The 16,246-nt window shown below is 38.9% G+C and overlaps 2 protein-coding genes across 2 annotated transcripts; both read right to left on the bottom strand.

The window, feature by feature from the left end:
- Nucleotides 1–3,035: 3,035 nt before the first annotated feature.
- Nucleotides 3,036–9,205, bottom strand: LOC145778270 (SNW domain-containing protein 1-like). The gene is made up of 13 exons (XM_082589735.1): nt 9,071–9,205; nt 8,602–8,791; nt 8,275–8,478; nt 7,781–7,887; nt 7,162–7,266; nt 6,686–6,821; nt 6,332–6,448; nt 5,774–5,912; nt 5,571–5,670; nt 5,130–5,241; nt 4,708–4,874; nt 4,361–4,481; nt 3,036–3,884 (listed from the first exon to the last, which is right to left on the bottom strand). The coding sequence occupies exons 1-13, from the start codon at nt 9,085–9,087 to the stop codon at nt 3,810–3,812; spliced, it is 1,590 nt and encodes a 529-aa protein (XP_082445861.1). The 5' UTR covers nt 9,088–9,205; the 3' UTR covers nt 3,036–3,809.
- An 846-nt stretch (nt 9,206–10,051) lies between these two features.
- LOC145778281 (zinc finger matrin-type protein 5-like) lies at nt 10,052–15,964 on the bottom strand. The gene is made up of 3 exons (XM_082589747.1): nt 15,779–15,964; nt 11,057–11,197; nt 10,052–10,303 (listed from the first exon to the last, which is right to left on the bottom strand). The coding sequence occupies exons 1-3, from the start codon at nt 15,903–15,905 to the stop codon at nt 10,056–10,058; spliced, it is 516 nt and encodes a 171-aa protein (XP_082445873.1). The 5' UTR covers nt 15,906–15,964; the 3' UTR covers nt 10,052–10,055.
- Between the last annotated feature and the right edge of the window lie 282 nt (nt 15,965–16,246).

The raw sequence follows: 16,246 nt of genomic DNA, 5'->3' as shown, positions 1-16,246 counted from the left end.
TATGAACTGAAGTCTCTCTTGGCAATCAATACTCTTCAGTGAAAAGGTTTTCGAATTTACCCAATTAGGTTATTGAGAAATGTTTGTGTATTTTCGTTCCAGAAAATTTGTAGGCTACCATAGTAGGCTAACAAATTCTACCAGTCGTTGAAATAAACCTGAAAAATCTGAAACGTCTTGAAGGCAAATATAATGATAAAAATTTGAGACCGAACAGATCAAAATTCTTTGAAAAGGTGCGGTTTCTGAAAGTTCACGCCACACCGTCTTTATCTCTTTTCCATATATTATCGATTAAATGCGACGTGGTAGCAGATGGACCATAATCGTCATTGTCGTAACTGAACCGGTTTCTAACCAGTTCGAGGCTGCTTTGAACAGGCTATTAGTGAGACTAAACACCTTCGCCGCGCAAAAGTTACATTATTTTATATCGAATAATTCTTTAAATTTTAGTCTGGAGTGTCGTTAGTATACAGTTACAGTGCAAAGTCAAATTTATCTTACAATTTTCATTTTATTTATATTGCAGATATGTAATTCCTGATGTGGACACACGTATGTGTCGAAAACGTTAGAGTTTATTTTTAATTATGTTATATTTGTGTATGTAATACATCATGTTAAACCCGCTGAAGTTACTTTGTTTTATTTCTCTATAATTCTTTAAATACAAAAGAAAAAAAACTATGTGATACTGATAATATTCATAACCATTAACGCTTCGAAAATTATTCATAGAAGTTTGCAATAAATTTCAAATTGAAATCTGCAGTGTATTGCATCAGACTTTATTAGCAAAAATTTCATGCCTCATTCAACGTCAAGTGGAACAAAATACAAACAAAGAAGTCATGAGCTAATGTTACATTTACAGCTGTTTCTAACAAGAATATTTCGTTTCGGCGTAAATTAGGCTACTTTGTCATAGCTCCAACTAGAAAGAACAATTCCATTTCTCGACCATATTTAAAACCATTAGCTGATTTGTTAATGCAAAAATATTTTATTTCTTTTTAATGCAAGAATTAGTTCTTTCAATTTCGTTTTAAATAAAATCCTTTGTAATGAACTTCGTTACGACCAAAAAAGTCATTTCTGACATTTCGTTAGAGCACTGGACACGCCTTCAGAAGTTGATCGTAAACAAAAAGAGATTCAAAGAAAATCCTTCTCTAAATCTTCGTTGGATGACTGATAGAAAAACATTTTTTTTAATTTAATCTCAATCAAAACAGTTTTTTTCAACAACGATTACATACTGTAAAATGGACTGAATCACAAACTGGGAAAATACACCAATAATTTAAGTGAAGCTACCCTGCAATAGCCTAGTCATTTCTGATTCGGTTTGTTGTGAGAAAAGAAGAAGTGGCAAAACATGCAATCAGCAAATTTCATGGCGGGCCAGAAGTCACACAAACAATGACAATACCTCTTTGGAATTCCAAGAACCACGAAACACATCCCGACATTCCCCGATCCAATACCGGACAAGTGCTATACCGGTATCTATAAAAACTAAAATATTACATGTTCTGCTATTTGTGGGTTGGAGTGGGTGTGAAGCTGTGCGGAAATAAACTTGATTGAGTGTTGCTGGTATTTTCTGTTTCATTGGCAAAGATTCACACAATGTCGCAACGGCAACATTGTGAAGCGCCCTGAAATAAAACATTGCCACAACAGTTTGTTACTCCTCGGAAATGGTAACTTGGCACATTGTGCCAATGGCACAATTACGTAGCCTATATAGGATGCTAATACATTAGGTAGCTACTTCAACATGACAAACACCAGCTCAGTGGCCGAGTGGTTTCGCCTTCGGCTCTGGTAGATCTGAGATCGATTCCAAGTCGGGTGAAACCGAAGACTTTAAAAACGGTACCGATTGTGTTCTATCCTGCATAGCGCAGTGAGAATGAGTCGGGTAATAATGTGATAACATCGTAAACCTGATATAATTCAAAAATGAGCCCTGTCGCTAAAAGACCTTAGCTGTTGTAGAGCGACAATAAATAAAACTATAACACTATTATTATTATTCAACATGACAAAATTCCACCACAGCCACCTCGAGCCAATCATAAGCTGCGATTTCCGTGACGTAAAAACGAATGAAAAGCAGATGATACAAAAGAAATTAAGTGATGATTTCGCCGTCAGCTGCGTGGTTAGGGCTAGGAAATTGACCTGGTTTCGATGACCCGGGTTCGATTCCAACACCTACCATTGGTTTTTTTTCTTCTGTAATTATTAAACAAAGTTCAAAGCAAGGAATAATTCTCTGATGGAGTGCCGAAAGGGTCACAATTGGACGGTAGGCTCTTTATATAACATGTTCTGATTGGCGGTGTAATTGGGGTCTAGCACAATTTATTCATGTTAAAGTGGTTTCCAATATATTCACATGATTCTACGCAATGTTTCCATTGTGTGACGAGTCGAAATTATCACAAACTGCCGTCAAACCATATTGGTTTGAAAAGTGGTGTGAAGCCCAAACTAAATCAATTTAATTTTTAATAAAATTTTATGAAAAACAATATAACAATAATCCGTAGTAATTTTGTCATACCGGCTCAGTGGTTAGTGCGCTCGCTTCTGAATCGGTAGGCATGGGTTCGATACCCTGTCGGGTTATACCAAAAACTTTTTTAAAATGGGACTGAATTTAATTCCTGCTTGGCACTAAGCAATGGATTCGGGTAACAATGTACTCAGTTGCGCCTCTATATGGATGCATTGACACTGTCTGCTTTGTAAAGCGCTGAGGAGCAACGTATTCTGCGATGGATACAAGCTATATAATTTCTATAGCTAGGCTATATAAAAACAAGCATTATTATACCAACATAACGTCCTTTTTTTCATACAGTAGGTTCAATCTGTCCATATTTGAAATTTTAAGCATTGCATCAACGAAAAAAAGGTAATTTTGTTAAAGAATTTTAAAATTAGTCAAAACCGTTTCCTGTGCTGCATAGCTCGTTCACATGGCTTCGTATTTATCTCTAAGTAAAATAATCAGCAAAAAACAGCAGTTTTATACTTTATTTTATGACTTGCCACGCAAAGCATTCGCAGGACAAGAAAAAAAAGTTTACTTTGCCGTCATAAACATTGACAATGGTCCACTGCTCCTTGACAACGTCAGTTTTTTTTTTACATTAGTATGATTAGCTGAGTTACAACCAAATGCTTACCAAAACCTAATATGGAACGATAGTTCCTAGTGAAGTGTTAAAGATTCAGAAACCTGCAGAATGAAACTTAATATTCTTATAAAACACGATAAGCCAAACAGAACCGCGTCACAACCGTGGGAATCAATCGCCATATTTGGACATTGCGACGCAGACACGATGACGACAAAGAATAAAATGAAGCATTCGAGTGACACTTCCACAAAGACGAGATAGCAACGACGGATCATGAGCAGCAAGGCTCGGACGCCAAACCTAGCAACAAGGCTGATTGGTGGACACTCAGGTTTGGCACACGTGTCAACCAATAAAAGTTGCCATTTTTACATCGTTTCAACGTCGCAAAATGATGCGGAAATAGCAAATTTTGCTGGTAGAAGTACAGTTAAAACTTTGAAAATGAGTTTCGTAAAGCTGTCGAGTGTCGATTCCCAATATTGGCACGTGTGACAGAATTGTTGTATTGTGCAAGAATTTGTTGGTGCACGATAGGTCTGGTCCATCTTTCACGTGTCTTTGTCGCGTCAAACGTTGCCACCGCAAGTTAATAGCTAATTGACAGTGAGAAGCCGAAGCTGTATCCGAGTTGCTCTGGTTGTAAATTCAGTCTTTTCTGCCTCGTTTCCCTTTGTCTTGACTCGATTTGCTTCCACTGGCCTCGGCAGGTCGCTTGCGAGCCTGGAGAATAAAACGAGAATTTTTACGAAGTGCTGTGTCCATTGCCGATATGCGTTGCTTTCATTGTTTTAAAAGAAATATGCTTTTTACTGCAGCCATACAGGAGAACAGCCGAGTGTGTTGAATGTTGATACCCTTAAACTGACGCAGGAAAAGCAATGGAACCAGCATCTGCATTCATCACTCCTGGTTCTACACTTGCACAATCTCATCTCTTGATAGCGATAGCAAGTGCTTATGAAACAGCCTAGAAACCAGAAGTCATAGCAGTTGAAAACATTGCTCACAAGCTGCATTGGAGTCAGTCGGTCAGATTCCTTAACTTATATTTTGGCGTTGCCATTCAAATTTAGATGATTTAGTGTATAAAAAGACTTACTACGCCCCGCAGATGTCTTTAAGCGGTATCCATCATAACAACAGCTTGATGCGGCCACCCTAATTTTAAACAACCATCTCAGTGCGACACGACGTACCTGCTTGGCCATTTCCATGAACTTGTTCAGCCCGAACACATCTTCGTCTTTCTCAAACTGCACAGGGCCAGCTCGTTGGCGGGAAGAGTCCGCTCCTTTGAAACCACGATCGGGGACAAATCTGTTCAAAGAGAATCATGCAAGTAAACCTCCTGATGTAAATCATCATATGCTGCTGTCGTATCAACCTCAGTTATCATTTACTTATGAACAAAGTACCCCACATGATGTTCATCGGCACCGGGTCTCAAGGTGAGCACTGAGCATGCACAATGAGCACCGTTGCAATAGCATCATTTCAAGAGAAAGCGAGTTAAACAGGTTCGTATCATCAAAGGAACACTTACTTATTGCTCTTGATGAGTTTGTCGATGTCATCCTCACCATACATTTCCCGATCCTTGTCCTTGGTAGGCCTGTAGATGCTGTTCCCAACTTGAGTCTCTGATCTCCACGGTTGATCATAGACATTATAGCCGTCATCCTCGCCACCTTGGAACCCGCTGTCCATTCCCTGGTAGGGATTTGTAAGATTTAATCATTGTGTGTCATCTAACTAGTTAAGGCAATCGGTTGCAAATTCTCAAAGCAAAAAAACCTCAAACCCAGCATAGGCTCGGTATCGCGACTAAAGTCTAAAGAAATTGAATTCCAAGCTTCTTTGAGGATTTGGGGCCAGTAGAGGGTTAATTTTTTTTTTTAGAAACATTTCTAAATGCTCAACGCAAGATATAAGCTAAAATTAAAATCAACGCAACAGTTTCCTTACTTTGGTTTTGTTGAACAACCTTTGATCGAACTGAGTTTCCTGGCCACTCCTTGTATTCGGCATGCCCAAAGCTATCTTCTCGCTCACGTCTCGTTCTTCTCGTAAACGATTCCTAAAACATAAAGTCAACCGACAATAGAAAAGGGGTGCAGCATGTCATCTCACAACAAGCGAACCATTATACTGCAAAACCGTCTGATTTCGCGGTTGATTTGACCAAGTTTAGATTGTTGAGTTTGTGAAAGTCTTAAATTCGGGTGTGAGATCTCAATGTACAATTGTACGGCTTGGTGCACAAAAACCTCTTCCTTCACCAGTCTCAGAATCGAGCTCTTGAGCTGATGGTAGCGACCTGGAGTAGATATCAAACAAGTATCAAGCAGTGTTTGAGTTTCCTTGTCAACCGGTGCACGCACACGGTGATATACAGACACAACTTACCTTTTATCTGGGGCAGCTCGAGCGATGTTTCTTTCGCGCTGGCGATCGCGATGACGTTCGTGTCTGATCTCGTCGCGTTCCTTGACTTCCTTGTCGTCGCCTTTGGAAAGAAACAAAATCATTGTCAAAAATGTATCAATCGAAGGTTTTGGTCGGGTTAAAGTAAAAGATTTGAGTTTGTGGCTGTAGCAAGCTGCCACTACCTTTGTCTTCCTTTCTAATCCCGGCTCGTTTATTCCTCGCTTCTTCAGCCAGCTGACGAAGTTGCCGCTCCTTGGCCTCTTTCTCCTTCGAGGCAACCTTCTTCTCCACATGAGCTCGCATCTCCACAGCTTCTCTTGCCTGAGTGAAAGAAGTGATTGAATTAATAACCTTTAGAACTACATTAAAATAGATGTTGACAAAGCATCGTTTCCACCAAATCGCTGACAAATCAAAACATTGGTTATTTTTATGGCGTGACACCGTCGTGCATTATACTGTATAAGACTGGAAGGCATGTTTGTCAGCTGCATGGCTAAAGAGCACATCATGGTTAGGGAGCACATCAATTCAACAGACATTGCCAAAATAAGGAGAGCAGCTGACTCGAAGACTATGTGTCACTTCGCTGCTTCCTGTCGTCTGTTGTATCGCACCTGTGATCGCAGTGTACTGTATGTTATCGCAATGGGCGCAAATAAAAGCATGATTATTATTGATTATTATTATTATTGCTGTCAACAAACTTACTTTTAATTAACGCAACGAAAGAATCCTACCTTTCTATCAGCTATGTACAAGGCTTCAGCAAGTTTAGCAAAGTTCTCATTGATGTGCACGCTCTGCAATCCTCGTCCGTCTGCCGCCAGCCGTTTATCTAGAGGAATAGTGTGGCCCTGGATAGGAAGGCAGCAATCATGAGAATGGTTTCTCATATCACAATGAAGAAGAACAGACTTTAAAAAAAGATATTCTTGAAAAAGCAGTTGAAATTCAATTGATCATCTAGTTTGGGCATCGTTGCGTCACGTTAGCGCATCGCAATTACATATATTGAAATGCTACGAGCAAGCCCAACTTGTCGCCGTTAGCGTTAACACAAGGAAAAATAGTCAGATCACTTTGAAACTCACCTTGGCATTTTTCCAGTTGGAAATGCACGGGGGAACTTTCCAGTCTTGTTGCTCCTTTACTGAAACCTTGCGATTGGGGGAGTGCATGACAGGAGCAGGGGGGCTCGGTGGACCTCGAGGTAGCTTTTTATTGGTTCTGGTTACATAAATAAATGTTTTCATTCGCGATTACATAATGCATAGGAAGTAAACGGAAATGGAGGTCAAGCAGCAAGCACGTGGTTGACCTCGTAAATTATTATTGATCAGGTTGTTCGACTTTTTTAGGACGACTTTGACGTCCTAATATTGACTAACACAAGAAAGCATATCTAGATGTAATGATTTTGTGCTTCAAGAAACTGACTACGATTTATTCATCTTTATCACCACATACGTTTACTGCTAACCTATGCTGCTGGCACGCATAACAAAATAAAAATTCATACGGTAGGTTTACAACAAAAAATGCAATGTAGGAATCCGGGAGTACTGACTTGAACTTTGGAGGTTCCATGGGATCTTTTTGCATCTCCACCATGCGGATAACTCGCTGTTTTGCTCCAGAGTTGAAAGCTTCTCCTTGTTGTGACGGTGTGTAACTGTAATTTAATCAGTCTTAGCAGTTTGGAGTAATGGCTCAACCGGTTTATGTTGCACACGACAAAGCGACAACTAACATGTCGGACATAGATGCGGTTCTAAAAATCTCGTCTCGCCTGTAGAGTGTAGTCACGGATGAAGGATCTGCGGCATGTCTGCTTTAACTCAGTCTGCGTTGGTGGAGTTTGGGCTTCAGGTAAATGTCATTGACAAACAAACTACGTCACCTCTCAAAAAATTTGAACGACAAGCTATGTGCTTGTTTCAACCTTTTGGGTCTTGTAAGCAATATTGATCTCTTTAGCCTGCTTACGATTGCGCTATTTTACAAACAAGGTAATTGATGAATGCACAATGCACATATCAACTTTACATGATCCAAGTGTGCAAATTAAAAATGCATAATACAAACCCATATTACAAACGCAATTACAAATCATTAAGTTATTACATGGAGCAGTTCAATACCCCGAAATAGGTAAACAATTAGTAACGGTCAACTTTCATTCTCACCGAATGTACTGTGCTGGTGCACGTTGTTCTGCACGTTTCACAGGCATTGCCGCAGATATTTTCTCATTGGTTAGCTTTTCCAAAGCCAATCTTGTTGCCTCGGTTTGCTTAAAAGGTATAGAAAAAATGTGAGTGTATAAGTGACATTGAGCATGGCAAAACAGGTAAGAAACAGCAGTTCAATTGAGACCTACTGGTTCCGGAGCTGAACTTGAATAATAACATTTTGAACCTTGGTCAATCCAAATTTAAGTTGATCAGGCACGGTGTGATTTTGTGGTACTAGAAATAAGACAACTTTTCCAAAGCCGTAAAATTCAGCACACAAAAACATCAATCAAAGCTTATAGCCTATAATAGCCAAATAAAAAGCAGTCATAAATGAATATAAAAAAACATATATATAATAATAGCCTACATAAAATCAAACCAGTCTAAAATTGTCATTGTTTTGGCCACATTGCTAAAAAAAAATCTGATTAAATATGGCTTACCTCTCTTATCTTATCTTCATCCGGTCGTTGGAGATCTGGATCGGCTTCGTCTAAAATTTCTTTTGGTACAAGTTGTTGAAACTTGCTATGGACAACTCGATCTTTGCTGTGGCCTTGTCGCGCTATGGCATCGTATCGAATTTTCCCTTCCGAATCTAACTGAACCGCCAATGCTTCGGATTTCTTCTTGGTCTTGCCCATGCTCTGAAACGGAAAGGAAGAGTTATTTTCTCACGATTAAAACTTTTCGGCATAAAAAAAACACGAAGCCTACTGTTTGATAAAATATCACAGTATACACACACATGCATAATATCAACTGCGTACCAGTGGGAATTGCACAACAGCTATTTCAGGGAAGGCACCACCATCACCAAAGTCTCGTTCGGCACGAGGAATGAAGCCTTTCCTATGCCCGTACGGAGGAGGTTCAAACCTTGTGGAAATAATTGCTTTGGAAACCGGTCGAGCATCTTCTATCTGATCGTACGTCACTTGCGTGGGCTCAGGGAGCAAACTGAAAAGTTAATATGGCCTATCAAACAAATTATTTCAATTCTTATGTACTTCTTTAACCAACAGGATTGGTGCATCTTCGTGTTATTACTTTAACACACTTTTGAAAATATATAAAAATAAGAAATCCCAAAGGATGCCACCTAAATATACAATTCAAGTGAAAACTATTGTCTGCTGCATACAGTACATCACCAGCGATGCAAAGTGGAATGCACACGGGATAAACTGAAGCATTTCTCAGCATAGCAACGCACAACAAAACTTTACAAAATTTTACCTGGATAACATAGACATCTTTCCGAAAGTGAGCTTTGATTTCTTTAGTACTTACAAAAATGTATAAATGTAATTATGCATGACACAAGCCCACTGCAGTTGCTGTAAAAGAAAATAAACAGCTTTAACGTGACATGTACAAAAAATCGCATGTAAAATCAATTTGAAATGAGCAAAAAGAAATAACTTAGAACGGGTTGAGGAATGAAAATTGTGACCGTTTTCTCTACAGACACGGCATCTTACTACCCAAGCCAGTACTAATGCAGGTTTAACTCCTCTGGAGTTTGCCATTCATCTGCGTTCGTTGACGTGCAGGTTCATCATATAACGAAAGTGGTAGCTTGCATTCTTTTACGTATAGGACACGTGTAATACAAAAAATAAAAATAAATACGTTAAATGCAAATTGAAGGAAAATACGAAAGATCTAAACTGCTCCTTTCAAACAAAGTTTCTTCCAGTATTGTAATTACTTCCTTGTGTAGGGAGATGTTCCGACGCAACATTCTAAACGTGAGCGGGTGAAATGTTTCAATTTCCTGATGCAAAGCTGAAACTTACACTGGTACGTAGCTTCAACGTAAAATTTCGAAGTTATGTTTTTTTTACAAGACTAACAACAACTGTATGACGTTAACATGCAGGTGAATACATTCAGAAACAACTTCAACGTTTAACATTCCCTTAACAGGAAAGAACCGATCATTGTATAAAGCCATAGTACATTAGTACAGTCGGACATGGTCAATTATGCGTATGCCGCAAAGGAGTGGCAGAAATTTGTCTTTCGCTTCCAAGACCAAAATCGTCCGGTCCCTAGGTGGGCTTGATAAACGGGGACTAGCCTACTATATTATTCGTGAACGTGATCTTAATTTTTAAGTTTGTTTCATCATTTAATATGCTAAGGATGGTATACAAAAAACATGATGCACCACTGTGATAAAGTGCAAGAAACCATAACGTTAACAGAGAAAAAAAGGTCATCCCCATTCTGATAAGTCATCACAAGTAAAGCTCCATCCTTCCAATGGTGGAGGAATTAGAGATGGGGGCAGTGATGTTTCTGATTGAAGTTCCACGGGAAGAACTGGCAACATGTTCTCGACATTAGTCTCCTCTTTCGGCTGTTCTTCACCATCACCTCTCTGTTGCAACTTTTCTCGTTTCAAAAGCCATTTCTGCACGATCTCATCAGCAGGTGCTAGCACTGGTGGTTCAGCAATTCTCTCTAAAAAAAGTAGTAAACTTGGTGATACAGTAATACCTTAACAACCACGCTTAGAAGATAGAGAAAACTACTAATCTGCACATAAAAACAAACATTAAAAAGTCGCTGTCAAATCGGTTAATTGCAAACTGCTAGTAAAAAGATAACGTATTAATTGTGTATTGCATCAAAAACCCAAACCAAACGTCATCTAATGTTAATTGCTAAGTAAAGTCCATCAGTTCATTGCACACCATTTAAAACAGTTAATTGGGTAATTGTATCAGAATCCAATCTCTTGTACAACCAATGCTGGCAATGCACTTTGTTGTGTAACAAAGCACTTATAAACTCTTCAGGTTTCAATTAGATTTGCAAACAGTTGTAGGTTGAAACTACACAGTTGTGAAGCCCAATGCAACCAAGTTAGCACACGCACATTCCCAACAATAACGCCTGATTGCAATAAATTTGTTTTGTTGAGCAAATTTTATCATGTTGTAAGTATGCATGTATGCATAACTTGTAACAATTCTTTATTGTAATATTTATAGCAACATTATTATATGTTGTGCACTGGGAAAACCACCGAACAGAAGAACAATTTAGAAACAAAATTATATAGAGTAAAAATGTTAACTTTTTCTGAAATTAAGCTCGTCTGGCAGGCTAAGCAAAATAAAAAAAAAAATGTCCACAAGTGGTTAAGACAAAGATATTAAAAGATCAGACAGTTTGTTTCAATTGATTTTCTAAAACTTATCATTCACTTACCAACTTCTGCCTTTAATCTTGTTATATCTTCTTCTCTCATGTGACGATATTTACATCGATCTCCAAATGGGCAGTTTCCAGTAGCAATAAATTTATTGCACGGTTTCTTTTCAATGTTTTCCATAAGAATTTGCTTTGGGTCTAGAAAATGTATACCATAAATAATTTGCATTAAGAATGACAACTGTTAATTGATGAGCTGTGAAAATCTTTATCATCAGAATAAAAAAATTGCTTTTTCATTGAAGCGGCATGGTCCATGTGCATAATTGCAATTTTAAGGACCTCTGAAAATCGTATCTCTTCATCATCATCATAATCCATCGTCGGTTTGTTCCCCACTAGTGGGGGTGGCCGATAGTTTTCTCGCAGCAATTGTTTTAATTCCTTTTCTCCATTTCACTCTGTCCCTTGCATCTTCCTCCTTCAGTCCGACTTTTTTAAACTTAAACAATTACTCTTGCTTTTATTAGATATATATTGTCACACTCTTAAGCGTGTAATAATTTGGTGGTATTGTTGTATGTATTGAAAGTACAATAGCACATTTTGTGATTGCTGTTTTAATTCCGTCTAATAAAACAATCTGTAATAAAATGCGGAGTAAATAATGCGATGACAACAACAACACGCAGACCCTGATAAAAGCACTTCGAGTTGACAAGTGACATATTTATTTTTATACCGCTGGGCAGGGCTGCGATTTTTTCTTTCTTGTCGAACGACCAAAAATTCTGCGTTTGTTTGTCGAATAGTAATATGACGTCACAAGAGTCAGATTATAAGCGTTTGGCCGCGAGTTACCGCACAAGTTGTGTGGCCACAAGTTGTGTACTTAAAGTTTTTAATCGCACGTTGGTTGAGTGATTGCAAAGGAGTATCAAGCGCTGAGTTATGTACCTGCCGGACATATATACAGCCTTCGAAATTAGCTTGTATCTACGACGGCAAAAACATTGCAGTCGCCAAATCAACAAACCTTGGATTAGGGCGGCAATCGCCGTATGCTTTAATGTTTAATCAAATGAAATTTTATGCGTTTCTTCGTCGCGTGTCACACGGCGGTAGCCCAGAGCATCACGCAAGCTATTTTATGCGCTGACAATGCTCTTGTGAACTGTAAAAAGTTTGCAACCTTATAAATATCATACCGGCTTATTGTTACGCAAAAGTTATTTTTTCATCGAATGCTTATTGTTTACCGGTGTCGTTGCGAATATAAATCATGGTGAAAGAAGATACAGTTAAAAAGTAGAATTTTACCTGCTATAGATTATCAAACAGAAGGAAAAGTTAGTGTGGTATTTTTCAAAATTTGTAAAGAATTTTATGACGGAAACAAATTGGAATTAGAAAAGCTACGGGGTCAAGTTAAAAAAGTAGTACGAAATTCGATAAATGGTTCTTTGGCAGTAAAGTCATGCTTCCGATCATATGGCATCGCGCGTGCATGAACGGGCAGTTTTGCGTCTTCAAGTATTCTAGTGACGACGCGACAACCTCATCCTCCGATACAGCATCTGATAATTCCGATTCTGACAGCTAGTTCTTTATCAAACAGACTCGTGTTTGCTCGCAGTATCCCAATTGTGCCGAAATTATGTCAGTGTAAACGTAAATCGAGGCAATCATCTCGCAGTGAGCTATTAATTTGTTACCGGTACCTGGTTGAACAATTAACGTTATTTTATGATAATTCAACGTCGCTAGATGTCGAATTAATGTAAAACAAACCTAAATTTCTTCTTGGTCATTGATACGCAGGCATTAAAATTTGTTATTTTTTCATTGACTTCACGTCTGTAGACGTTGAATCAATGTAAAATGATGATTCTTGCTGTCTGGGCTAGCCTACGCAATATAACCCTCCAGGAAATTTAAATCGATTTGTGCTGTTAACTTACTTTAAAGTTAACTCAAAATTAACTTACGTTCCCCCCTGAGTTATTTAAGGTGAATTAACGTAACAGCGTGCGTATCGCTACTTTTGGTATTATTACATCACAACAAATCAAACAGTGCGGTCGTGATAGACTACTCTAGTATATTTTTCGCTTCTCGTTTTTTCGATTCAACGTCTGCAGGCGTTGAATCAATGTAAAAACGACGGGTTTTGCTAGCTGGGTTGTGTGCTTTTGTGAATGCAAGTGCAAATCGCCCATTACGTAATCACAGAAACCCTTTTAGTGGAAGGAAGTCGAGTTGCAACCCTGTTTATCTGTCTACTATTCTTTATTCACATTGCAAAAAAATTCTCCATTCTTGGAACAACAAGTGCATAAGTCAGACATAAATACAAACTTGCATAGACGTTGACAAGTAAAAGTAGCCTACTTCGAAGAAAGTTAGAAACCCGTTGTGTCGAATAGCACGAAACGTGTGTGGCGAAATATTTGATGCCAGGCGTTAGAACTTCGATCCAAGCATTTTCCCGCAGTGTTCAAAATGTTCTTTTCCATAAAAATAGCGGCTTTTTTCATCTGTATTTCTGAACGTCTGGTCGGAAACCAGGCTGTTTTCTACATGTGAAAAACTTTCATAGCAAGTATCTTAACAGTCATTCAGTCCTCGAATTTAGCGGCGGCACACGGCAATTGCCGTGGGAAATGCCGCCGCAAACGTCATAATGGCCATTCTGCTACGGCAATAAAAATGCCGTCGCAAGATGAGCATTTAATTCGGACAAAAATTGTTCAAAATTTCTTCCTGTTTGATTTACTCGCAGCAAGAGTTTAATCAGCAGAAACACCGCACCAAGACCTCACCTCGGACTATTTTACTTGCTGTGAACACTCACGCAGTCTAGGAAATTACCGTATTTTTACTTTGCAAAAACGTTGACGAGGCCAAACGGCAAAAGTTGAAATTGCCTCGGCAATTGCTGCGAACGTTAATTATGAAAAAGTTGCACCAAAGCACGTTAAACGAGAAGAGAAAAAAATAATCGAATAGTCTATCACGACCGCACGGTTTGATTTGTTGTGATGTAATAATACCAAAAGTAGCGATAAAGCGATCAACGCGACACGCACGCTGCTACGGTGATTCACGTTATAACTCATTGGGGGGGAGGGAAAGTAAGTTAATTTTGGGTTGATTCAACGTTCGAGTCAGCACAAATCGATTTAATTTTCCCGGCGAGTAGAGTTATATCGCGTAACAACAATGCCCAATAAGAAATTTACGTTTGTTTTACATTAATTCGACATCTAGCGACGTTAAATTATCATGAAATAACATTAATTGCTCAATCAGGTACCGATAACAAATCAATAGCTCCCTGCGAGAAGATTGCCTCGATTTACGTTACAGTAGGCTACACTAACATAATTTCGGCACAATTAGGATACTGCGAGCAACACAAAGTCTGTTGGATAAAGAACTAGTCAGAATCGGAATCATCGGAGGATGAGGTTATCGCGTCGTCACTGGAATACTTGAAGACGCAAAACTGCCCGTTCATGAACGCGCGATGCCATATGATCAGAAGCATTACTTTCCTTTACTGCCGAAGAACCATTTATCCAATTTTGTACCACTTTTTATATTCGCAACGACACCGGTCAAAAATAAGCATTCGATGAAAGAATAACTTTTGCGTAACAATTAAGCCAGTATTTATAAGGTTGCAAACTTTTTCCAGTTCACAAGAGCATTGTCAGCACATAAAATAGCTTGCCTGATGCTCTGGGCTACCGCCTTGTGACGCACGATGAAGAAGAAGCGCATAAAATTTCGTTTGGTTAAAGCATACGGCAATTGCCGCCGCAATCCAAGGTTTGTTGATTTGGCGACGGCAATGTTTTTGCCGTCGTAGATGGAAGCTAATTTCGAGGGCTGGTCATTTTACCAGAGCAATATTGTTAATTAGCTCAAACGGCGAAATACAAACTGGCATAGACGTTGACAACTCAACGTAGCCTAGGTTATTTCATCTATAAAAGAAACCCGTTGTGTCGAATAGCACGAAACGTGTGTTGCAAAATGTTTGATGCCAGGCGTTGGAACTTCGATCAAAGCATTCTCCCGCAGTGTTCAAAATGGCGGCGCTGACGCCTTGGGAGTTTCTCGTGTGAAGCGTCGCTTTTAGACCTTGCTTTGAAGTAGGCCTACCTGGCGAATGAAAAGTTTACGTAAGTCAGCACTCTTATGATAGCATCACGTGATGCCCCCCACCCCGATTGTTCCTCGAACTGACGATGTTTAGTCCCCTCTCAGTTTTTTTTTTTCCTTTATTTTTTTTTGTTTTGTTTTTTTTCCATAAGGCACGGCGTTTGTCGAATAGTGATGGCGCGTGTCGAGTGACCTCGTCACCGAAAAAGGCAAAAATCGCAGCCCTGCCGCTGGGAAGTCAGGATGCTGCTTGTTATTTTATTTTTTTTTTAAAACGGAGATTGTCTAAAAGCGTGATTTGAAAACAAAAAACAAGACACAGAGTTAGTGTAAAAAAATAAAACTTACACAAGTTGTGATAACATAATTGATATTAATGAACTGTTAAATTTTTTTTGTCAGATTAGTTTCAATTGCAAGATATTTACAAATTTGTGAAGTGGATGCAATTACGTTGATGGTCACAAATACGCTTATGGACCCTGGCTAGCATACTTGCATGGCTTTGTACCACTTATGCAAGCTCATTCATCAAGGTTGAAAAAGGAAGACATACACTCACTCTTCAATTATGGATAGGCCTAATAAGTTGTGGCACACTCTACAAACCTTTAAAGTTCTTATACCATTCATCACGATTTCGCAAATGAATGGTGCTTCTTAAATGCTTTTTCCTTGCATTCAGATTGTCCTGAAATGCACGATCACAATATTCACAGTAATATCTCCTCCCCATTATAAAAAACTTGACTTTATATAAACACAGACTTTAACTAAACTTTCAGTACCGGTACCTAAGCTGTAAGTGCACTGTTAAATGGTGTAGCTCAATACCAAAGTAGTCTACATGGGACAGAATAATTTATCTCCAACGAAGAAGCTTTAAGATCAAGCGGCGCTGGTTCGACTTATGAGGTGTGCACTTGAGCAACACATTCTAAGAAATGTGAGCTCTCCATTCAGTGGCCCTAATGGATGGAATAATTCCCTGGCAACAATATTTTAATAATCTTAAATTTCCCTCCATGTCAATTATGGTGACCGGCCCTGTGTCAAAAGCCTCTATAAGTATGCAAA

The sequence above is a fragment of the Aplidium turbinatum genome, chromosome 1 (genome assembly GCF_918807975.1).
Source record: "Aplidium turbinatum chromosome 1, kaAplTurb1.1, whole genome shotgun sequence".
Taxonomy (NCBI): domain Eukaryota; kingdom Metazoa; phylum Chordata; class Ascidiacea; order Aplousobranchia; family Polyclinidae; genus Aplidium; species Aplidium turbinatum.
This window is presented reverse-complemented; position numbering and strand designations above follow the sequence as displayed.

Excerpts from the sequence above, each read along its gene's own strand:
- LOC145778270 (XM_082589735.1), bottom strand. Across the intron at positions 6,449-6,685 it reads CCAACTGGAAAAATGCCAAG|GGCCACACTATTCCTCTAGA; the intron begins GTGAGTTTCAAA and ends CTTCCTATCCAG. Across the intron at positions 4,875-5,129 it reads GGTTGTTCAACAAAACCAAA|GGAATGGACAGCGGGTTCCA; the intron begins GTAAGGAAACTG and ends AATCCCTACCAG.
- LOC145778281 (XM_082589747.1), bottom strand. The coding sequence starts at position 15,905 with ATGGGGAGGAGATATTACTGTGAATATTGTGATCGTGCATTTCAGGAC. Across the intron at positions 11,198-15,778 it reads ATGGTATAAGAACTTTAAAG|ACCCAAAGCAAATTCTTATG; the intron begins GTTTGTAGAGTG and ends TACATTTTCTAG. Across the intron at positions 10,304-11,056 it reads AAGATTAAAGGCAGAAGTTG|AGAGAATTGCTGAACCACCA; the intron begins GTAAGTGAATGA and ends TACTTTTTTTAG.